This window comes from Pocillopora verrucosa, chromosome 13 (genome assembly GCF_036669915.1).
Source record: "Pocillopora verrucosa isolate sample1 chromosome 13, ASM3666991v2, whole genome shotgun sequence".
Classification (NCBI taxonomy): domain Eukaryota; kingdom Metazoa; phylum Cnidaria; class Anthozoa; order Scleractinia; family Pocilloporidae; genus Pocillopora; species Pocillopora verrucosa.
Window position 1 is genome coordinate 11,779,474 of NC_089324.1, and position 24,369 is coordinate 11,803,842.

The 24,369-nt window shown below is 37.4% G+C and overlaps 2 protein-coding genes and 1 pseudogene across 2 annotated transcripts; 1 reads left to right on the forward strand and 2 right to left on the reverse strand.

Annotated features, from left to right (window-relative positions):
* Nucleotides 1-560: 560 nt before the first annotated feature.
* LOC131793954 (tetratricopeptide repeat protein 28-like) lies at nucleotides 561-5,072 on the forward strand. The gene is made up of 3 exons (XM_066159986.1): nucleotides 561-1,118; nucleotides 1,839-2,964; nucleotides 3,421-5,072. The coding sequence occupies exons 1-3, from the start codon at nucleotides 561-563 to the stop codon at nucleotides 4,917-4,919; spliced, it is 3,183 nt and encodes a 1,060-aa protein (XP_066016083.1). The 3' UTR covers nucleotides 4,920-5,072.
* A 1,361-nt stretch (nucleotides 5,073-6,433) lies between these two features.
* On the reverse strand, nucleotides 6,434-7,250 carry LOC136277771 (cytochrome P450 27C1-like; annotated as a pseudogene).
* A 3,147-nt stretch (nucleotides 7,251-10,397) lies between these two features.
* LOC131800024 (COP9 signalosome complex subunit 8-like) lies at nucleotides 10,398-23,001 on the reverse strand. The gene is given in 7 exon segments (XM_066159988.1): nucleotides 10,398-10,740; nucleotides 11,260-11,322; nucleotides 12,078-12,185; nucleotides 16,874-17,003; nucleotides 22,534-22,569; nucleotides 22,571-22,583; nucleotides 22,991-23,001. Coding segments are annotated over 7 exon segments (444 nt in total). The 3' UTR covers nucleotides 10,398-10,657.
* Nucleotides 23,002-24,369: the final 1,368 nt, after the last annotated feature.

A 24,369-nucleotide genomic window follows, 5' to 3' on the forward strand; every position in this document is an offset into this window, starting at 1 on the left:
CTAACACTAAGCGGAAGATTGCGCTGGGCGATATCCTTAGTTTTGATTGACGCTATAAAATCCAAAATTGATAATAATACGGCACAAAAGAGTATTGAAGTTTTATCCCCAAAGGAAATAACCTGTGAAAAATTAAACTTTTCGCCAGTCATGAACATGACCTCCAATGCTATTCCTAAATATTAAAATGGCTGGCTCTGGAAGATATCATGAATCTATATAAATGTTGGTATCGGAAGTTTCACTTTCCAATAGTAATGGTTAATTGGGGTAGACCCGTGGGGTGGGTATAAGTTAGCCGTTGCCAGAACGCAACGGGTAACTTATCATTTTTTTGGCGAAAAGAAACAATGTCTATTTACTTTACGCTCATAACATTTGCAGTTTATGAAAGGAAACAAAATATTTGTCCGAAATTTGGGCGATCGCCCATTCAGTGGAGAAATATTGACTTCCAAAGAGAGACTAAGGCAGATTGGCATACGAGACAAAAAAAAAATAATTTTGATAAATTCCCGACATTTCACCATGGATTTTTTCTTCTATTTTCAAAGGTAAAGATGTACAGCATAAAAGAAGCTATCTCCATAGGTATACTAGTCGCCGAGTTCCTTCGCAAAACTGGTCGCGTGTGGCAGGCCGTCGAGGTTTACAAATCAGCAATCAACATCATGAAAACGATGGGAAACGCACATCGCCAGGCACTAAGTTATGCACAACTCGGAGTAATGTTGCAATCGCATACTCAATATGAGAAGGCCCGAGAATATCAGGAGAAAGCCCTCGCTATCAGAATAGAAATTGGTGACAGGGATGGAGAAGCAACAAGCTATGGAAACCTAGGAACTTTGTTCCAATCACTCGGTCGATATGACAAGGCCAGAGAATATCAGGAGAAAGCACTCGCTATCAAAATAGAAATTGGTGACAGGGATGGAGAAGCAACAATCTACGGAAACCTGGGAACTTTGTTCCGATCACTCGGTCAATATGACAACGCCCGAGAATATCAGGAGAAAGCACTCGCTATCAAAATAGAAATTGGTGACAGGAATGGAGAAGCAACAAGCTACGGAAACCTAGGAACTTTGTTCCAATCACTCGGTCAATATGACAAGGCCCGAGAATATCAGGAGAAAGCACTCGCTATCAGAATAGAAATTGGTGACAGGGAAGGAGAATCAACAAGCAATGGAAACCTAGGAACTTTGTTCCAATCACTCGGTCAATATGACAAGGCCCGAGAATATCAGGAGAAAGCACTCGCTATCAAAATAGAAACTGGTGACAGGCATGGAGAAGCAAGAGGCTACGGAAACCTAGGAACTTTGTTCCAATCACTCGGTCAATATGACAAGGCCCGAAAATATCAGGAGAAAGCACTCGCTATCAACATAGAAATTGGTGACAGGGATGGAGAAGCAGCAAACTACGGAAACCTAGGAACTTTCTTCCAATCACTCGGTCAATATGACAAGGCCCGAGAATATCAGGAGAAAGCACTCGCTATCAACATAGAAATTGGTGACAGAGATGGAGAAGCATCAAGCAACGGAAACCTAGGAACTTTGTTCCAATCACTCGGTCAATATGACAAGGCCCGAGAATATCAGGAGAAAGCACTCGCTCTCAAAATAGAAATTGGTGACAGGAATGGAGAAGCAACAATCTACGGAAACCTAGGAACTTTGTTCCAATCACTCGGTCAATATGACAAGGCCCGAGAATATCAGGAGAAAGCACTCGCTATCAACATAGAAATTGGTGACAGGGATGGAGGAGCAACAAGCTACGGAAACCTAGGAACTTTGTTCCAATCACTCGCTCAATATGACAAGGCCCGAGAATATCAGGAGAAAGCACTCGCGATCCACATACAAATTGGTGACAGGGATGGAGAAGCAACAAGCTACGGAAACCTAGGAACTTTGTTCCAATCACTCGGTCAATATGACAAGGCCCGAAAATATCAGGAGAAAGCACTCGCTATCAACATAGAAATTGGTGACAGGGATGGAGAAGCAACAAGCTACGGAAACCTAGGAACTTTGTTCCAATCACTCGGTCAATATGACAAGGCCCGAGAATATCAGGAGAAAGCACTCGCTATCAGAATAGAAACTGGTGACAGGAATGGAGAAGCAACAAGCTACGGAAACCTAGGAAATTTGTTCCGATCACTCGGTCAATATGACAAGGCCCGAGAATATCAGGAGAAAGCACTCGCTATCAACATAGAAGTTGGTGACAGGGATGGAGAAGCAACAAGCTACGGAAACCTAGGAACTTTGTTCCAATCACTCGGTCAATATGACAAGGCCCGAGAATATCAGGAGAAAGCACTCGCTATCAAAATAGAAATTGGTGACAGGAATGGAAAAGCAACAATCTACGGAAACCTAGGAACTTTGTTCCGATCACTCGGTCAATATGACAAGGCCCGAGAATATCAGGAGAAAGCACTCGCTATCAACATAGAAATTGGTGACAGGGATGGAGAAGCATCAAGCAACGGAAACCTAGGAACTTTGTTCCAATCACTCGGTCAATATGACAAGGCCCGAGAATATCAGGAGAAAGCACTCGCTATGAAAATAGAAATTGGTGACAGGGATGGAGAAGCAACAAGCTACGGAAACCTAGGAACTTTGTTCCAATCACTCGGTCAATATGACAAGGCCCGAGAATATCAGGAGAAAGCACTCGCTATCAGAATAGAAATTGGTGACAGGAATGGAGAAGCAACAAGCTACGGAAACCTTGGAACTTTGTTCCAATCACTCGGTCAATATGACAAGGCCCGAGAATATCAGGAGAAAGCACTCGCTATCAAAATAGAAATTGGTGACAGGGATGGAGAAGCAACAAGCTACGGAAACCTAGGAACTTTGTTCCAATCACTCGCTCAATATGACAAGGCCCGAGAATATCAGGAGAAAGCACTCGCTATCAACATAGAAATTGGTCACAGGAATGGAGAAGGAACAAGCTACGGAAACCTAGGAACTTTGTTCCAATCACTCGGTCAATATGACAAGGCCCGAGAATATCATGAGAAAGCACGCCCTATCAAAATAGAAATTGGTGACAGGAATGGAGAAGCAACAAGCTACAGAAACCTCGCATGTTTGTTTCTCTCACAAGGCATGTATGGAGAGGCTGACAAGTATCTAAAGAAGGTAATGGACGTTAGAAAGGGTGTCGATGACAGAATTGGAGAAGCAGCAGACTACATAAACATAGGTATAATTTGTTGTAAGCGTGGTGAATATGACAAGGCTCAAGAATATTGCGAGAAAGCCCTTACAAGTGTCATAGACATCGGTGATAGAGAAAACGTAATAGTCTGCTACAACAATTTAGGATTTTGTTACCAATCTCTTGGTAAAAATGACATAGCTGAAGGATACCTTAAGGAAGCTCTTCTACTAAGTAGGGATATTGGACACAACTTGAACGAGTTTCGCTGCCTTTGTAATCTATCGGCGTTAATGGCGTTGCAAGGTCATCTTGAAGAGGCTTCTTCGTATCTTTTTCAAGGCATCCAAAAGTTCGAAACTTTGAGAGGTTATCTTAAAGAAAACGACGAGTTTCAAATATCCCTTTTAGAAAAGTATGGCAGCTTTCCCTACAAGTGGTTCAGCAGGTTGCTTTCTTCCACTGGAAAGCCTGAAGACGCCCTTTACGTCGAAGAGCTGAGAAGGGCAAGATGCCTGGTCGACTTGATGACAGCTCAGTACTCTGTTCAAGAGCAGATCTCAAGCGATCCACAATCTTGGTGTGGCATTCAAGGGATCATCAGAAAAGAAGCAGACTGTGCATGCCTGTACATTTCGGTTGGCGGAGATGAGGTACGGTTTTGGATAATAAAAGCAACGGGAGCTATTCTTTTTTCAGAAAAGAAAGTGAACCTGGACCCAAACAAGGTGACCGGAATAGTCCCTGAATTAGATGAGTTTTTTAAAGAACTGATGTCACTTCAGCGCAACAACCGATCAGGGCTGCATTACTATGATACCGAAGATTTCAAAACAAGTCTTCACTTGTGTTACAAGATAATCGTTGCTCCTGTGGCCAGTTTACTAAAGCAGCCCGAGATCATAATTGTCCCTGATTCCTGTGTGTACCAAGTGCCATTTGCAGCCTTAGCTGACGAAGGAGGAAAGTATTTATCAGAGACATGCAGGATTCGGCTGGTTCCCTCTCTCTCGACTCTAAAGCTTGTGCAAGACAGTCCTCCAGACCATCACAGTCAGACCGGGGCTCTGATAGTGGGTGACCCTGTGGTTGGAAAGGTGATTTACAAGGGACGGTGCAGAAATATGACACCATTGCCGTGTGCAAGAAAGGAAGCAGAGATGATTGGAACACTTCTTGGCGTAACGCCTTTGACAGGAGAGTCCGCTACAAAGCATTCTGTACTCCAAGCGATAAATTCAGTGAGCCTCATACACATTGCTGCGCATGGAGATTCTGAAAGAGGGGAGATTTTTCTTTCTCCTAAGCACCTTACCCTACACCCACCTTTTCCTCGAGAAGAAGATTATCTTTTGACGATGGCAGATATTTCAAAAACTCGGTTGCGAGCTAAACTAGTGGTGCTTAGTTGTTGTCACAGTGCTCGTGGACAGATTAGAACCGAGGGAGTTATTGGAATTGCCCGAGCATTCTTAGGATCCGGAGCTCGTTCAGTGTTAGCAGCACGATGGGCCTTGGATGACACAGCTACAGAGCAGTTCATGACTTGTTTCTACAAACATTTGTACCGCGGTGAAAGCGCAAGTGAATCTCTCCACAAGGCCAGGAAGTGGATGAGAAATAACGGCTTTGATAAAGTTTCTCAATGGGCGCCATTTATGATCATGGGCGACAACGTGACATTTGATTTTGGAAGTTGGCCGGTGCCTAGCGCACCTTAAGAGCCACAACTTTGATAAAAACTTCTGTAGCAGAATGAACTGAACTTAGTTAAGCTCAGAACTATTTAACTACTAGCCTGTAGAAAAAGGACACCATACGCGAAGGAAAACTCGGATCGATACACAGAGAAGAGCATTTCCATAAAATGCTTATCAGACATCTAAGTTTTTTAATCTGAAACAAGACAGCGTATAGTGTTATCTCTTTATAGGAGTTCCGAAGTTAAAAACTCCAATTTATTTTTTAAGTTTTTAGTTCAGTAAACAACCCAAGCAAGTGTGACAATTTTTAGGTTTCGAACAAAGATTAGTTCTTCGAGGAAAGAAAATTTTTAATCCTTTTTCAAAGGCGATTAGTCAGTCAATTCAAGAGACTTTTAAACAAATGTGTAACTTGCAAAAGAAGTTTTTTCTGAGCTTAAATTTTTGGAAATTTCTTGCAAGGCTTTTGAAAAAAAATATTGTGGTTTAACTTGCCAAAATAAACACAATAAAAAAAAGGGGGAATACTTTATACTAATCGTACAGTAATACAAACCCTTGTATTCTCATAGAAACCCCAGTAGTTTTATCAATTTAACCCTTTAACCCCAAGGAGTGACTAGCATCTAATTTCTCCTCACAGTATCACTGCTGAATCAAACATCGAGGTCATAAGAAAAATGAAAATGATCAACAAGCACAAGAGCTCTTGATTATTAAGCAAAATCTCCTTGTCAGCACCTGAGGGAAATGTATAGAAAACAGTATGGAGAATATACGTACTGATCTTAGGGTGTAAAGGGTCAATCGATACCCCTATGTGTAGATACTGTTGTATCCTCACACAGACTCTTGTATGCTCATAGATACTTTTGTATCCTCATTATCCTTCACTTTCCCTCTGCTGCTACTATTTCGCTCCGTTTAATCAACTGAACGTCACGAAAAGGCTACTTTATTATCAAAGGGCAATTTAGGTAGGGGATTGCATTTTGTTGACTAAAAAAACTCAACAGATTTTTCGTCTGCTACTATTGTGCATATCTGTGAATTACAAGACAATAAATGTTCAATGAAAACCGAAAGAATACCAAATAAATTTGTATACTACAAAAATTTGCATGCAAGAAAAATAGTTCCTAAGACCGTTGAAATGTTTTGAAATACACAAATATATACATATATATATATATACAGTTTAGCAAGATAACTTTTCTAGTATTTCAGAACACCGAAGCAAATATATTATCGAGCGAACTTTTGATAAAAATGCAAAAAATTATTAACGAGAAGATGTGACATTCAAGTAACACCACTGAATAATTCTGAAGATTAATAACACAATTATTCATCAGATGTAGGGGATCGCTGAAATGGTTCAAACTGGCTTATAAAATGTGACTTATTGAATACCTTCGATCCAATAGGTGTGGATTGTTTAAACGAGTTGCAACTGTCATCAGAATTTGTCCCACTTTCAGCTCAAAACAGTGTTGCAATGCAGTGTGAACGCGGCAACATTAAAACCTGACTCATTTTCTTTCAACAAACTGCACTCTAACAGGTCTGTCAGGAATGGTGACCCCTTTCATGAACGGCTCCACCTTTTCTGCCTCCGGTGGGTAAGAGATGTCAAACTGCTATACGATTCTGGCCATCAGCAGATGAAACTCTAACTCGGCAATATGTCGACCGAGGCACATACGTGTTCCGAATCCAAACGGAAGAGAAGCAAAAGCTTCTGCTGATTCGATCAAAGCGGTATCTTTGTTTCGCAACCATCTCTCCGGTTTAAACGCTCTGGCATCTTCAAAAATACTCTCATCTCACCCCATTTGGTGAACAAGGAACTCAACTTGAGCAGTGCCCCCAGGGATATGGTAGTCCCCTAATATTATGTCTTCTTTCGGTCTTCGCGGGATAGCGGAGAGAACAGGGTATAGGCGGAGGGTCTCTCGTAACCAGGCCTTCAGATATGGTATACGAGCGAGCGTTTCCGGCGTTGCAAAGGTAGAATTTCCCACCACTGAGAGCACTTCTCATCGAAGAATCTTCGTTTCTCAGGATTTTTGGCCAACATGTAAAGAACCCATTGCATCGTGTTGGACGTAGTGTCAACTCCGGCAAACAGAACATCGATTACACTCGCCAGCAGGTCATCCTTCGTCAGCTTTCCGCTGGCCAGGAGGAACTTGAAGAAGCCAGCTCGGTCACGCTCTGTTTCCTTTGATGGCTTGCATGACTTCTCCTCCAGTTCGTTGATTCTTCTCCCGATAAATAGTTCGGTGTAGTCGTACATCGTGTCAAAATTATCAAAAAACTTTTTAAATTTCTGGGTCTCGTAGATCTTGTCAAAACAAGGTGGCAAAAAAACCGACCTCCACCGCATTCGCCAGAAAATCTCCGACGGCATAACTCTTATTGCGCAAGATGATCATCTCACAGCTGGAGCTTGGGCCACCTGTGGTCCAACCTGTGTTGAGCGGCACCGTAAAAAAAACTTAAGCGGTCGCCCTTAGTTAAGCGGCCAGCTGTCAGAGTCCCGAGAATTTTTCTCCTCAATTACGACAATTATGAACTCTATTAAGCGGTCGTGGTCACCCTTTGCTAAGTCCCAACAGCCTGTTTGCATTGTCCTCCACCTGTTTTTAATGGTCACTTACAGCGGACCCGCTCAAATAAAGCTAAGGACAAGCTTTCAAGTAAACTTTAACCCATGTTTATCTCCCAAACTCAAATGCAAACGGTACGTATTTTCGAGCGAGTTTTTTTACATCAAGTGTTCGACTTTGGCGCAAGATGCCGTTTCATGTCGTTTTTTTGCGATACCTCCTTACTGTGAACCCTTTATTAAGCGGTCACCCCGCCATTCCCCGTGGGTGACCGCTGAACACAGGTTCGACTGCAGATAGTTTTTTTCTCATGCATCTTCTAGCATTGGAAGTTATTTTTCTTTCCATCCGATATCTTATCGGAACCCAATCTAAAAACAAATTATTTCTGTCATTTAGCCTCCGAAGCTTGAAAGAAGAATCATTGCTTGCTATTTGTCTTTTTCTCTGAAGGGTGCTAGAATTATCTTATACCCAATGAGCAGAATAGGAAAAAGCTTTTACATTTTATTCACATCCCACTTCATGCATCAGAAGAGGAGAAATTTACTTCTACAGTGTAAATAAAATCTCTTTACCTTCTTTCGGACGTGAATTGGCAGACCTATGGAACACTTAATGGTTCTTGTCAACGGCTTTTGAAAACTGCGCTTAAATTGTCATCAGACTGATGGTAGTAATGGAAGATTCCTACTTTCGGCTTATTTAAAACACATCTTACTACTTCCAGGCTTCTCCGCTCTAAAAACACATCTTACTATTTCCAGGCTTCTCCGCTCTAAATCATCTGAACGAACAATTGCTGAGAAATAACTTGATTATCCTTAATTCGCGCGGTGGAAGAAGACGTCGAAAGCTAACTTTCCTAATAACAACTAAGTACCTATAAAAAAAGGCTAGGATACAGTTATTGGGTGAATAAAGCCCCACCCCCCTCAAAATTTTCTTTTAGTTTCAAAGATGTATCACTTTCTCTCGAGTACTAAGGAACGAGGTAAAGTATTTTTCGTCCAGTCAACGTTACAAAATACCATCTTAAATATCATGAAGAGTTACGAAGCACTCTTCATCATTTATGAAGATAAACGATTGACGTAATAAAGCTCGTCAAGAAGTTCAATTTTTCCCTTGATCCTACATATTCAATATGTTCTGATTGTTTGATTGTCCCTGAATAAAAGTGTCACAGTAAGTAGTTTGACGGTATTTAGGAGTGTTCCAAAAGAACGCTCCAAAAACTTTTAGGCTCTTTGAGAGTTCTTTCTTCTGAATCATTTAAAAATGATATAGAAAACAAAGACATATTTAGTACTTTTCAATCTCTTCTGCTTAAATTTCTTTTTTTCGACGAAAAAATCCTTTTTCTTTGTATTAAACCATTCTAGCAGAAGGCCGGTGCCAAGAACAATTAATACGATTGACAATTTGAATTCACTCAGCCTTAAGCCGGGATTTTCAAACGCGAAGTAGCAATAAGCCATTCGTAAATAAGTCATCCTTCAACTCAACTTCAAGACCCAGTCAGAGATTTTTTAAAATTGACATTTGTCGTATAGCAATGAAATTTATGAAAATGTCCAGCGTTCTCACCATGCCGAAAAAACCTAATGGCTAATTTACATTCTGCTAAATTAATAGAGGGAATATTGTATTGTGCAAACGCTGAAACATTTTTCCGTTTTTTAACCCGTGAATTGTGCTCATGCGCAAGAGAGTTGAAGAATGGCACTCGCTCGGTCGATTCCTGTAAACTTTTTTTCGATTTTAGGCTTTTGAGTGTATTTGATAGTTTTTGGCGAGCAATAAACAGACGAAATGGCGACCCTTGTTGCAAAGAATAGTGGTGGGGGGACAAAGAAGCCAATGATAATCTTAGAAGAGTTTTTTTTTTCCTTTTAGTTTCAACAAGCGGCGCCAACGACTGGCAGGCATGCAAGGATTCACACTGAAATAACAGAACAACCTTCGTTTTTCATAAAATTGTAATTTACAATCCTTGAACTTGAAAACAATCCGAAGATTCATTGAAAATATCACTAACTGCGAAGTGTTCGGAGTTAACAGATGTTCAAAAGCTTTTTCTGTTACGGCGGAAGATTGCTTAGGGTTAGAAGCACCAGTTTCTTTAGAAACTTACCCCTTTATTCTTGCGAGCCTTGTTTGATAATGTGATGCAGGACCACACAATACATGTAGTTTTGCTTTCTGAGTGATTTTACCTAGACCTTCATGATAGGGCTTTGTTCTCCGACAATAATTGCCACCGCAGGTCCGCAAGTAGACAACCCCAGACACGGCATGTTTAGGGTTATCTATTAACCTTGCTTAGAGTCCTCCACGGGAGATCTTGTTTCGGTTTTTAGTTATCGAAGTCAATTGTTTCTAGAGTATTTTGTTGTTCTTTGATTTCGAAAGTCTGTTGAAATCGCTCGGGTTGGTGTTCTTAAAATACGTTTAATCTGGCAAGGTCAGTCGTCTGGTAAGCCCACACACGCCTACCAATAGGATATTAAAGAGTGCACTAAGGCCCGGGCTGAAAGAGTCATTAAGAAAAGAGTGACAGTCGCCCGTTAATAAAATCAGTTCTTGATCAGACTCTTGGCGCCTCCCGTCAACTAGTGGTGTTCGAGTTAGTTCACCCCAACAGTCCAACACAATTTTACTTGTAATTGATCCTGGACAGGCCAATTTTTTTTCTCCAAAAGTTATTGCCATTGATGTTGTTGGTGATTGCCGATAGAAAATGTTGTAAATTGGTAATAGCAAAAAGTTTGTGCGGCTTGTGTCCCACATATTTGGTTTGTTTTGTAAATTGGTGATTGCCTAAGACTCGGCTATCATTTAGTTGGCTTATGTTGTATGTCTGACTTCCTGTGTATCTCCACTTTCCTGTTTTTGGTCTTTGCGAATCCCACACTCCCACATTCTAACACCGAGACACAGAGACTCTCCAGTGAACAAGGCCATAATTGCTACCTTCATGTGTACGGATGTTGCCTACATTTTCTTACTGGATACAAAGTCATCTTTGAGTCCGTAAACTACAACAAACTTTGGTCTTAATGAAGTTATTTACATTTAGAATGCTAGTTCTCAGATTATACAAGTTATATCTAAAATGTATTGCTGCTTTTCAAGTTTAAGTTAATTTTCTAAAAATGACACATAATCTGTCAATAGTGCAAGTTCCTGTTCACTTGTGAGTGGAATCTCTTTCTGTGGAAGCTCTACAAAGAAAATAAGAAAAAGGAATCAAAGAATGAAAAATGCTTTTAATTCTCCTATTCGATTTTTTGACTAAAAAGGTGCACTGACATATCACAATTGATTGTAGTTTTGAAATTTGACAAGAGTTTTTGAACCTCTCAGAGGATTCAAAGATTCATTGAGTGCTCCAAACTCAAGATTTTTCAAAGTGACTATCAAGCAACCATGAATCTGAACATGATTACCATGGTTGTCAAAGGTTCATGCAACAACTCAAAACTTAACACTTACACACTGAGGAGAAAGAGGCAAAGACTGAAGACTAATTAGTTAAATGTACAAACTTGACTGCAGAACACAGGTCACCTAATTGGTGACTTTCACTAATGGTCTTGTCCCCCAAACTAGGGACAGAGGAATGTCATTTCACTACTAAATTAAACATTGCTCTGTTATAAGAGTGTAAAGAATGACAAAAAAAAAATGTAAGGGAATTATAAAATTTATAAATATGTTTAAGTCTGAGTTTGTATCTCTACCTGTCTTCTTGGGAGTAATCATTCCTGTGGCTGGATCACTAATCCATCCACTGGTAACAGCTGCTAAATTGTCATCAGACAAAAAAAAAAGAATGACATAAATCAACTCTTATAATCATTGTTATTATAACTATTATTATCAAAACCATTATCCAACAATTATCAATTATTGATAAATTCCCTTCATATGGATTTCTGCATTAAAATTGATTAATCATTTGCTTTCAACGAAGAACATATACTATTCAAGGTTTCTGCTTTCTGCAGGCATTGATCTGAAGCTAGAAAGCTTCAGCTTTTCTACACCATCTTGGACTGACTGACACACATGGCCTTGATCTCATGTGGGTATCTAGACTTTCTACAGTTTGGATCACATAGGAAGATAAAGTGTATGTAGTTGAATCGGATGCAGTTGATCAAACAAAATGAGTTACTCCAAATCAGAGCTGTGAGCCACTATATGATGTTCAGAAGTTTAATTATACAATTGGTTTTATTACACAGAAACAAAAATCCATTCCTGATTTATATTGAACACACTTTTTCAATCCATGATTAATACTAGTTAATTTACTAATGATGTTCCATTCATCAATTTTTCTCAGTTTTTGTTTGCATGTTTGTTTGTAAACAAACTTTTTTTCTTTAAAGCAACTGATCATAATGCAAAATAATACAATTTTATTTAGACCATGCACAATTTTCTTTCACTTACTGTTTCCTAAAGATCACTGTTACCATCATTTTTTATCTAAACATTTCAAATGATGACTGAATAACACTGTAAATATATGCAGTGAAACTGCAACACCAACCACTCAAAGCAGCTTCCCTTGTTATCCCCATTAGTTTGGCCAAGTCTTCTGCTCTGATAGAGGTGTATGCGTTGGATACTAAATCAAATGTCCTTTTCTGAAGTTTTTCTGAAAGAAACACGCAAGATGTCATGAACTAGACACCATCACCATACAAGGAGGGTAATCTGATTGCCTTAACCCCATACATGGAAATCCCAAAAGTTATTCACATGTAACTTCTCTCCTATAATCCATGCCTTATCCAGAAAACAGGTAATAAGAATACTAAAACTTATAATGTAGAAGTTTTAAACTTGATCTAACACCAAATTCTTGTAACTAATCTACAAAGAAATATGTGGCAGCAAGAGGGGACAACTAACAGTCCAATCTTGGGAGAAGTCAGTCTCTCCTTGCAAGTAAACAAGCTAAACCAGTAAATTAGCAAAGTTTCACTAGATCCCATAGTAATCACATTCAATGGAAGCCAAATTAATGGCTGGTAGTAGTCTTTACTTTGAGAAATCAAAAAATTTTCTGCTTCATATTTTCCAGAATTTCAAGCAATTTATTTCAATGGAACTCGAAAACTGACCACACCAGACATGATTTATTGCTGCAGGCAAGTTTTGTTTCGTTTTGATGAAAAATCAGTGTTAGATGGAGTACCCTTGCGAAATGGCTTTTGGAATTCCTAGGAATTTTTTCCTAGGAATTAAGGTGTGAATTTTCACGGTAAATTCGGACTGGGAATTCCTAGGAATTCCTAGGAATTCCCAACCATAACAACTCTGGTTCTAAAAACCTAGAAATTCCTAGAAATTCCCAGAAATTCCCAGAAATTCCAAGTTTATAGCCAACAGGACTTGGAATTCCTAGGAATTCCAAGGAATTCCAACTCAGAGAACCAATGACTTGCCCTGAAAAGCTGTAAATCTAAAAAATTCCTTGGAATTTCTGGGAATTTTTGGGAATTTTTAGGAATATTTAAGAATAACTGGGAATTTAAGCAAAAATTTGAGGCTAATGATATAAAATAAATACTTTAAATTAAAAAAACCCAGCTAAAATTCAAGTATTCAATGAAATTTATTTAGAAGCTTAATTAAGGCTTACATGTAAAATATTTTGATTCATTATTAACATCAATCTGTGGTAATATTAGGATGGAATTTGATTTTTCTTTTCTTGAAAACTTCATAAGGATTAATCCTGAATTACAGCTATTCATATAAAATAGTCCTAATCAATCATTAAATTTGGTTTGACACAAATTGTGAATAAAATCTGTTGATTCTTTTCCATAAAATACAATATCTTAAATTATATTTGAAAACCAAGCACTCTTGGGAGTGAAGGGGTTAATTACAGACAAATAAAATTGATTTTTTGATTAAAATCTTGTTGTAACTGTAACAATAAATTAGAATGAAGTTATCCTAAACTGCAAACTTAGCTGCTGTTTGTATTTTTTTCCTGGGCTCACGATGAGTTGGCCTTGAATGAGGTTGTCTACAAGAAGCTTGACCATTTTGTATCTGGGTTCCATGACATCTGATTTTGAAAAAAATATATATATTTAAATATATATATTTAAAGCTCAGACCAGGCCTTTAAGATGGCTATGAGGAAAAGGGCATTCATTGGATTCTCAAATTGAGAAATCTCTGTTATATTGAGTGACTTTTATATTGGAGTTAGTACATCTCTCTCATAGATTTTACTAAAAAAGGGCTGAATACATTATTTTGTTTTTACCAAGGAGGGCTTCTTCATGTAATTAGGTTTGTTTAATAACAGTTCCTATTATGAATCTTGAATGTTCCCAAACGTGACTAGAGGAATCTTGAAACCTTACTGATAGATTTATTTCATTGCAAAGCATAAGCTTAAGAAACTGCGGCATGCAAGTGACCGATTCGATTCTTAGAATTATTCTAGTTTCAGTTGCGCCGAGCGTTATGCAAGCTTAATTCAACCCGCTACATCTATTCTTTTATAAGATTTTGATCACGTGACGAATATCGCAATTTTTACTCACCACAAACTTTCAAAATCGTAGCTTTACAGATGGCCACTCGACCCTTGTTTGTACCAGTCGATATGTCAACTGTTGTCCCTTCTTTTAACTCCACGGCGCCAACGACTTTCATTTATTTCACAACACTCACGCTGTTCTCGTTTTCCCATTGAACCACAATAAAAGCTATCTTTAGAAATGTTATATTAAGCAAAACAGTTGAGAAAAGCGATCAACCGATGAAAAGTACATTCAAAGATGAGCGCCAAATGGAGTCTTCTTTGTTTCCGATCACGGGCATGATCACGTGGATCTTTTAGGACTTGTAATTGGCTAGCAAAGTGAATCGCTGGCTTGGCGATTGTAGTGTTAGGAGAAGCGCACAACTTTATTCTGACTTCTCCGACCGGTTCTCTACTTCTAGACGATGGATACCTTGGTGATATAAATAATGATGTGAGCTCACTCTATGTAGAAATAATCGACAAGAATCGATCGTATTACAAATGCACGATTTGTGGCCGAAAGTTGTCGAGGAAACAAAGACTCGAAACTTGCTTGAGTTGTGTTCATGGCAAAAGGTGAAATACAAGCTAATCTCAGTTTTGAATGCGACTACAAATCGTCTTTTACCCTCATATTTATAAAAGAAGGATACCACATTAGGAAGTATAAGAGATACATAGATGATCCCAGTGTACCAGTACCTAAATCTACAAAGCTTGACCGTAGTGTAGTGAATTGCGTTACCTAAGCGTTACTATAGTCACGCTATATTCTGTAAGACGCGATCGGTACATGATTGTAAAAGTACATTCCTGTGTAAAAGTAGTATTACTGATTCCTAGTATTGTATTGTGAATATAGCTCGTTGATTCTTTAATAAAATTCAGTTGAGCAATAGCAATGAAAGGAGTAACTTGACTGAGTCTAGACGACACAACACGTAGCAAGCGTTCAGCAACATGTTCCAACACCGCCATCTCGATTCCTCAGTCAGTCGTTTCCACTGAACTTAAAGCAGTAGTGACAACAGAGTAGAGTGCGTCTTACAAAGGAGAAACATTTGTACAAGAGACAGAAGTAACTATATGCGATTACAGAGGTGCGTTGGAACTCTGGTCCACAAATAGTTATGCACTGCCCGAAGTATAAAACAATTTTGTTTATAGCTGACAGACAGAGAAGAACAACAAGTAAACTTTAGAGCTGTTATTATTGAAGTGTGACTTGCAATTTTCATTTTTATATAAAGAAGGACCTGTATTTTGCACCAAAAATAAAAAGATGTAATATTTTTTGGGAGATCCAGTGATTGGGACATTTAAGAAATTAAGTTGTGAAAGGAAACTTGGTTGGTACTTCTCACTACTAACAAGTCTTGTTGACAATTATTTTCAGATCAGAGTTTCAAATAAAGTAAATTGAAGATGTCATTTAAAAGGTGTTTTTTCTCAAAGGGCACATTGACTAACTCTGTCTTGTCTGCATGCTAAATGTTTGCAAAGCGTGTGGATGATCCACAAGTATTGGAACTCTTACAAAAATGTTTTGTAAGAATAAAAACAGCAAAACAAATCACAGCAATTAGTCACGAAAACAGAGCAAAAAACTGAAAAAAACAGCAACAACAATCATGAAAAAAGAAAGATTAATTAGGTGTTGAATTTGTTTGTCTAAGGCATGAAATTTCTACTAAAAATGTTGTCAACAAAAAGTCTCTGACAGTGTTTGAGGCAACTGAGCTTGACTGTTCCAAGGTTTTCTAACGAAGGCAACCAGTAATGTAGGTTTGGGAAGTAACTTATGTTCATAACTAACAAAGTTCTTTAAGTGTAGATAACAATGTAATTATTGTTAATTATTGTGGAAGTTGTGTACCAAGGAACAGCCAATGAATGTTTGATGATTTTGGTACATCAGTGAACATGAGACATTAATTTGCATCACAATAAAAATATTTTTTGATCATGGAATCCAAGAGTCCTTTGAGGTTAGAAAGAAAATCTGTGATAAGAGTACATTGGATTAATTGGCAATTTCCATTTAACATAACTGACAGCTGGTTCATGAGAAAATCCATATTAATGTAAAGATTAACTAAAACTTAGTTTGAATAATAAATTTCATGATCTTTAAGTTAAAACATATACATGTATGGATATCTCTTGGTAAGTTTTGTATAGCATACCTTTTATTGAGCCAAAGTTTTAAGCCTCTGAAATTACTCCTTTTCTTAAAACCTTCACATTCAAGGTATTGAGAATTTCTTAGAATTTATGTGGACCTCAGGGTATTAAAATTGCCTCAAATTCAATTCCCAGAAATTCCCAAGAGTTCCACACTTCTTAAATTATAGGTAGTTTGTACAGCTAAGAATTCCTAGAAATTCCTAGGGATTCCAAGTCCTCACGAAACTGGAGTCTTCCTTTCCCAGAAATTCCCAGTAATTCCAAGCTTTTTAAATCAGAGTTAATTTGCATAGTTGGGAATTTTTGAGAATTCCTAAGAATTCCTAGGAATTCCCAGGAATTCCCAGAAAACTGGGAATTCAGTTTGCAAGGGTCATTTGCATAACTGGGAATTTTTGAGAATTCCTAGGAATTCCTAGGAATTCCCAGAAAACTGGGAATTCAGTTCGCAAGGGTAATTAAAGAGTTCCAATGGAATTACTTTCTTTGCTTCTCCCTCTGCTTTTTACAAACAAATTGCACACAACAGATCATACAACTTGTAACAAGGAGAAAATCATCAAAATTTTAGAGTTTGCTGCTGGTAGGCATTTAAATCTCACCTGTTAATGCTGCAATGATTGGCTGGATGGAAGGTGACCATTCTTCTTTCAGAGCACTATAAACAGCTACAAAATCTCTTTTCCAGATATGACATCCTACATTCCAAAGTTTTGCACGCTCTGGAGTTGACTTAAGGTAATGAATAAATAAATAAATAAATAACTAATATTAAAAAATGTATCAACCAAACAAGAAAAAATATACAAAATGCTTATGTGGTGGACATTGTAGCCTCACAGTTAACTTGCTGAACTACAAATCTAACTCCTGGCTGAAATATTGTTATGCTCTTGGATAATAATAAAATTCATTTGGTAGAAGATGATATCTTGGTTTACTACTAAATTCTCATAACTAATTTACAAGGAAATGTGAAGCAGCTAGATGGGAGATTAACAGTTAGATCTTGGGGGTTAATGGGTGATACATGTAATGCTCAAAGAACCCCTCTCCACCAGGGAGTATTCATGAAATATATCGTGGAAGCAAAATAGAAGCTATTAGAAGGGGGTGGGGGTGGGGTGAAGTGGCATGTGACTAGCATCCCTTCAGCAAAAATCATAACACTATAAGATAATCACATCATACTATGATCATATTATATTGTATTATATTATATGATAAACTTAATTATACAGGTATTTTAATTGGTTCTTATTGATGGATTACTGGAGTACATTCACAAAAATTCAGGTATAAATGGCATCACCATTACCACCATTTTTCTTCATCTTACAAAACACACAAATTCCATGTTCTCCTGGCTCGATTCAGTAACAGATCACAGACTGCATCAAAATGTGGTAAGAGTTAATATCATTAGCACACTTGTCCACTGCTAATATGCCACATTTATGTTTTTATCATATTTTACAGTCATCTGTGATTTATTACTGATTACCGTAATTTCTGGCCATTTACCCATGGGTAATCTGTTGATTTTGCATTAAACGCGCGCCACTGTGGGTAATAGGGAGGTTTGGGCTATGTGACAATTTTAAAATCTACTGGTAGTTGAATTGAAAACAATTCTCACCTAGATGCGTTTCCACCTCTCAGATGAATTTTATTGTATTAAGAGTGCCACAGAGTGGCACGAAAACATGATGCTGACTCGAGTTTATTTCACGCAAAATTGGTTGCATGACAAACAAATTGTTATTGGCACGCGTGAAAACAAAACCTCAGAAATCGCCGACAGTGCTTTATAATTCGAGTTTTAACACTCACCCAGCTTCTTTCAACAAATCAACATGGCACTGAACGATCGCTTGCACAAAATGTGGCCACAAATTTGCATTCTGTCAAGTATGAAACGTTGAGATTTGGGCATGGGCCGCTAGTGTTTTTACTGTATAATTTCATCAATAAAGTACATGCTAATATTGACACAGAATTGGGCACTCGTCTGAATTTCTTTGACCTTTAAACTCGACAAAGAAGCTTTCAAGTTTTCGAAAGTTAGATCAGATAACTTTTAAAAGACTGAAATGTATCACCTTAATGTCATGTTTTCGCCACCAAAAAGTTTAATAACATAACATGCAGGTTATCCACCAGTGTGGGTAATCTGTTGACTTTTTTTTCCCCGTATGCAATAATCCCTTGCGAAATGGCTTTTGGAATTCCTAGGAATAAGGGTGTGAATTTTCACGGTAAATTCGGACTGGGAATTCCCAACCATAACAACTCTGGTTTTAAAAACCTAGAAATTCCTAGAAATTCCCAGAAATTCCAAGTTTATAGCCAACAGGACTTGGAATTCCTAGGAATTCCTAGGAATTCCAACTTAGAGAACCAATGACTTTCCCTGAAAAGCTGTAAATCTAAAAAATTCCTAGGAATTTCTGGGAATTTTTGGGAATTTTTAGGAATGTTTAAGAATTACTGGGAATTTTAAGCAAAAATTTGAGGCTAATGATATAAAATAAATACTTTAAATTAAAAAAACCCAGCTAAAATTCAAGTATTCAATGAAATTTATTTAGAAGCTTAATTAAGGCTTACATGTAAAATATTTTTGATTCATTATTAACATCAATGTGTGGTAATATTAGGATGGAATTTGATTTATTTTTCTTTTCTTGAAAACTTCATACGGATTAATCCTCAAGTACAGCTATTCATATAAAATAGTCCTAATCAATCATTAAATTTGTTTTGACACAAATTGTGAATAAAATCTGTTGATTCTTTTCCATAAAATACAATATCTTAAATTATATTTGAAAACCAAGCACTCTTGGGAGTGAAGGGGTTAATTACAGACAAATAAAATTGATTTTTGATTAAAATCTTGTTGTAACTGTAACAATAAATTAGAATGAAGTTATCCTAAACTGCAAACTTAGCTGCTGTTTGTATTTTTTTTCCTGGGCTCACAATGAGTTGGCCTTGAATGAGGTTGTCTACAAGAAGCTTGACCATTTTGTATCTGGATTCCATGACATCTGAATTTGAAAAAAAGTAATATATTAAAATATGTATATTTAAAGCCCAGACCAGGCCTTTAAGATGGCTATGAGGAAAAGGGCATTCATTGGATTCTCAAATTGAGAAATCTCTGTTATATTGAGTGACTTTTATATTGGAGTTAGTACATCTCTCTCATGGATTTTACTAAAAAAGGGCTGAATACATTATTTTGTTTTTACCAAGGAGGGCTTTTTTATGTAATAAGGTTTGTTTAATGACAGTTCCTATTATGAATCTTGAATGTTCCCAAACGTGACTAGAGGAATCTTGAAACCTTACTGATAGGTTTATTTCATTGTAAAGCATAAGCTTAAGAAACTGCGGCATGCAAGTGACCGATTCGATTCTCAGAATTATTCTAGTTTCAGTTGCGCCGAGCGTTATGTAAGCTTAATTCAACCCGCTACATCTATTCTTTTATAAGATTTTGATCACGTAACGAATATCGCAATTTTTACTCACCACAAACTTTCAAAATCGTAGCTTTACAGATGGCCACTCGACCCTTGTTTGTACCAGTCGATATGTCAACTGTTGTCCCTTCTTTTAACTCCACGGCGCCAACGACTTTCTTTTATTTCACAACACTCACGCTGTTCTTGTTTTCCCATTGAACCACAATAAAAGCTATCTTTAGAAATGTTATATTAAGCAAAACAGTTGAGAAAAGCGATCAACCGATGAAAAGTACATTCAAAGATGAGCGCCAAATGGAGTCTTCTTTGCTTCCGATCACGGGCATGATCACGTGGATCTTTTAGGATTTGTCATTGGCTAGCAAAGTGAATCCGCTGGCTTGCCGATTGCAGCGTACAACTTTATTCTGACTTCTCCGACCGGTTCTCTACTTCTAGACGATGGATACCTTGATGATATAAATAAAGATGTGAGCTCACTCTATGTAGAAATAATCGACAAGAATCGATCGTATTACAAATGCACGATTTGTGGCCGAAAGTTGGGCTAAACTTCAGAATACCCCGCAACTTTGGTCCGCCTCACTTACATGTGTCGGGAGGCTTTGAAGATCGAGGCATAACACAATAGAGGCTATTCTTATTCAATGACACGTAAATGAGTTGCGGGGTATTCTGAAGTTGCTCCGAAAGTTGTCGAGGAAACAAAGACTCGAAATTCACTTGAGTTGTATTCATGGCAAAGGTGAGAAATAACACAAGCCAATCACAGTTTTGAATGCGACTACAAATCGTCTTTTACCCTCATATTTATAAAAGAAGGTTACCACATTAGGAAGTATAAGAGATACATAGGTGATCCCAGTGTACCAGTACCTAAATCTACAAAGCTTGACTGTAGCAAGCTTTCAGCAACACGTTCCAACACCGCCATCTCGATTCCTCAGTCAGTCGTTTCCACTGAACTTAAAGCAGTAGTGACAACAGAGTAGAGTGCGTCTTACAAAGGAGAAACATTTGTTCAAGAGACAGAAGTAGCTATATGCGATTACAGAGGTACGTTAGAACTCTGGTCCACAAATAGTTATGCACTGTCCGAAGTATAAAACAATTTTGTTGATAGCTAACAGACAGAGAAGAACAACAAGTAAACTTTAGAGCTGTTATTATTGAAGTGTGACTTGCACTTTTCATTTTTATATAAAGAAGGACTTGTATTTTGCACCAAAAATAAAAAGATGTAATATTTTTTGGGAGATCCAGTGATTGGGACATTTAAGAAATTAAGTTATGAAAGGAAACTTGGTTGGTACTTCTCACTACTAACAAGTCTTGTTGACAAATATTTTCAGATCAGAGTTTCAAATAAAGTAAATTGAAGACGTCATTTAAAAGGTGTTTTTTCTCAAAGGGAACATTGACTACCTGTCTTGTCTGCATGCCAAATGTTTGCAAAGTGTGTGGATGATCCACATGTATTGGAACTCTTACAAAAATGTTTTGTAAGAATAAACACAGCGAAACAAATTACAGCAATTAGTCATGAAAATAGAGCAAAAAACTGAAAAAAAAAACAGCAACCACAGTCATGAATAAAGAAAGATTAATGAGGTGTTGAATTTGTTTGTCAAAGGCATGAAATTTCTACTAAAAGTATTGTCAACAAAAAGTCTCTGACAGTGTTTGAGGCAACTGAGCTTGACTGTTCCAAGGTTTTCAAACAAAGGCAACCAGTAATGTAGGTTAGGGAAGTAAGATAACAATGTAATTATTGTTAATTATTGTGGAAGTTGTGTACTAAGGAAAAGTTAATGAATGTTTGATGATTTTGGCACATCAGTGAACATGAGGCATTAATTTGCATCACAATAAAAATATTTTTTGATCATGGAATCCAAGAGTCCTTTGAGGTTAGAAAGCAAAACTGTGATATGAGTACATTGGATTAATTGGCAATTTCCATTTAACATAACTGACAGCTGGTTCATGAGAAAATCCATATTAATGTAAATATTTGCTAGAACTTAGTTTGAATAATAAATTTCATCATCTTTAAATTATAAACATATACATGTATGTATATCTCTTGGTAAGTTTTGTATAGCGTACCTTTTATTGAGCCAAAGTTTTAAGCCTCTGAAATTACTCCTTTTCTTAAAACCTTCACATTCAAGGTATTGAGAATTTCTTAGAATTTATGTGGACCTCAGGATATTAAAATTGCCTCAAATTAAATTCCCAGAAATTCCCAAGAGTTCCACACTTCTTAAATTATAGGTAGTTTGTAAAGCTGAGAATTCCTAGGAATTCCAAGGGATTCCAAGTCCTCACAAAACTGGAGTCTTCCTTTCCCAGAAATTCCCTGTAATTCCAAGCTTTTTAAATCAGAGTTAATTTGCATAGTTGGGAATTTTTGAGAATTCCTAGGAATTCCTAGGAATTCCTAGGAATTCCCAGAAAACTGGGAATTCAGTTTGCAAGGGTCATTTGCATAATTGGGAATTTTTGAGAATTCCTAGGAATTCCCAGAAAACTGGGAATTCAGTTCGCAACGGATCGGCCAGTGTGGGTAATCAGCCGTGCATGTAAACGGCTGGAAATTACGGTATAATTTATGATAAGCTAAATTATTCTCACATTTTGATTGAATCTTACTTATTGATGTTAATACAAATTGTTTGTAAATCCCTCAGGAAGAAAATCTACATTCATGTTGATTATCTGTCAAGATTTATTGTAATTACAAGAAAAAAGTTGACATAACTCACCAGTTTAATTTCATCTGGTGTTCTTTTCCATAAAAAACTTGGCATTGCAGCTGAAAAACAGCAAAAACAAAAATAGCTTCACCATGATAGAAACAGAGGCTTTCTTGTCAGCTTGTTGTGTTTATTGAACATGGAGGGAATACATCAGCTATAAGCTGAGAGTCATAGGAGTAACATCAACCAATACTGAGTGGTATGCTTCTTAATTTTACACCTGTACAAATGTAAGTTCGCTTTGTTTGTGTAATTTAACATTTGTAGACTATTGTGTGAGCTGCTCCTTGCCTTACAAATTGCTAGTAACAAAATGGCCATGTTACATGTAGGTACTAGAGAGATTGATATAGGATGGAGTTCAGTTGAGCAATTGCTCAGTGGGTTGGTACCCATTTTCAGAAACAAATTTCAAGGACTTTTCTAGGACTCAGATTGATTTTTCCAGGACCTCAAGTATCACCTTAAACCCATCCCTTTCATTCCCAAGATTTGTACCTCAACTCTCCTAACAGTGCAGGGGGGGTGGTGAATTTGAACCTTGTTTGGGAGGGGAAGGAAATTTGAATTTTCCAAATTAGAAACATAGAACATCCATAGAGAGACAGTCTTGTATTATAATTGCAATAAAGCTAGCCTACTTGGCAAAAGTAATTTTAAATTAGCAGACTTGCCCATCTAGTTAAGTTCTCTAATGAAGGTAAAAGTTCAGTTAAGTCACAATAGATACTTTAGTTATTTCTTAGTAATTAATATGAGTTGCTCTATTGCTCTGCTTACTGGCACATTTATATGAATGAATTTACATTCTTGGAAGCTAACATTTAACATTCCAAAACTTACTGCATTTATTAGCTCCTCCACCTCTTGAAATGACAATCTTCCAAATGCTAAAGTTTCTTAAATATTGCTCATATTAATTTCCCTAAAAGTCTATGGTTATTGTTAAATTGAATAACCCATTGTAAATAAAACATGTTAAAGTTCATCTTGTGAATCTCATTTTAACTTCATGAGCTTTTGGATGATCTTACAGTGCTCAATACTGGCTAAGATTTGATCAAGAAATCTGAAAATTCTTTCTCAGAGTTTTTTTCTTATTATACCCAGTGTTAGATCTTTCAAGTACTGCTTCTAAACTTCCTCTTGCCAATTCACACACACCATCACAAAGAAATGTGTTTGATGAGTGTAACGTAAATTTGAATTGCAACTTACTTTATCAGTAAAGAGCACACCCATGCCTTCTTTTGCTTCTTTTTAAGTGAACCCAGCATAACATCTAAACAACTATTGATGCAGCTCCACAGTGACAAACACAAACAATCATAATTTTTTTTTACTTAAAACTCTGTTACAATTTATGGATGCATGTGGAGTATTTTTATGATAGAAGTGATCATTATCCCTTATTTAGTGTTTATTCATTGTTTGATTAATTTTTATGGTATAATTTGTAGCCATTTAAGATAGTATAGAACATCCACATCAGCTTATCCTGCATCAAGCTGCACATAGTCGTGATAGACAGGTAAGTTGGATCATTTGTGCTATCATGTAGAGGCCAGACTTACAGCCATCCACATTAGGGTTATCTCAAACAGGAAACTGAAGCAGGTCCAGCAGAAGCAGCACAGAAACCTGCTGGCAATGCCATTTGACAGCTGGGAGTAGTACAAGACAACAGAGTAGACCCTGCACAGCTGCTGAGAACCTGTTCTCATCTCAAAGGCCCAACCCATGAGAACTTAAGAACTCAACAAAAACCACAACAAAAAACGGCTCCTTTAGATGCCACCAAGTTTGCAAATGAAAACGAGCAACAATAATGTAATGTTATAA

Coding starts and splice junctions, on each gene's coding strand:
- LOC131793954 (XM_066159986.1), top strand. CDS start 561: ATGTACAGCATAAAAGAAGCTATCTCCATAGGTATACTAGTCGCCGAG. Junction 1,119..1,838: donor CACTCGGTCAATATGACAAG/GCCCGAGAATAT, acceptor CAATATGACAAG/GCCCGAGAATATCAGGAGAA. Junction 2,965..3,420: donor CGCTATCAACATAGAAATTG/GTCACAGGAATG, acceptor ACCTTAAGGAAG/CTCTTCTACTAAGTAGGGAT.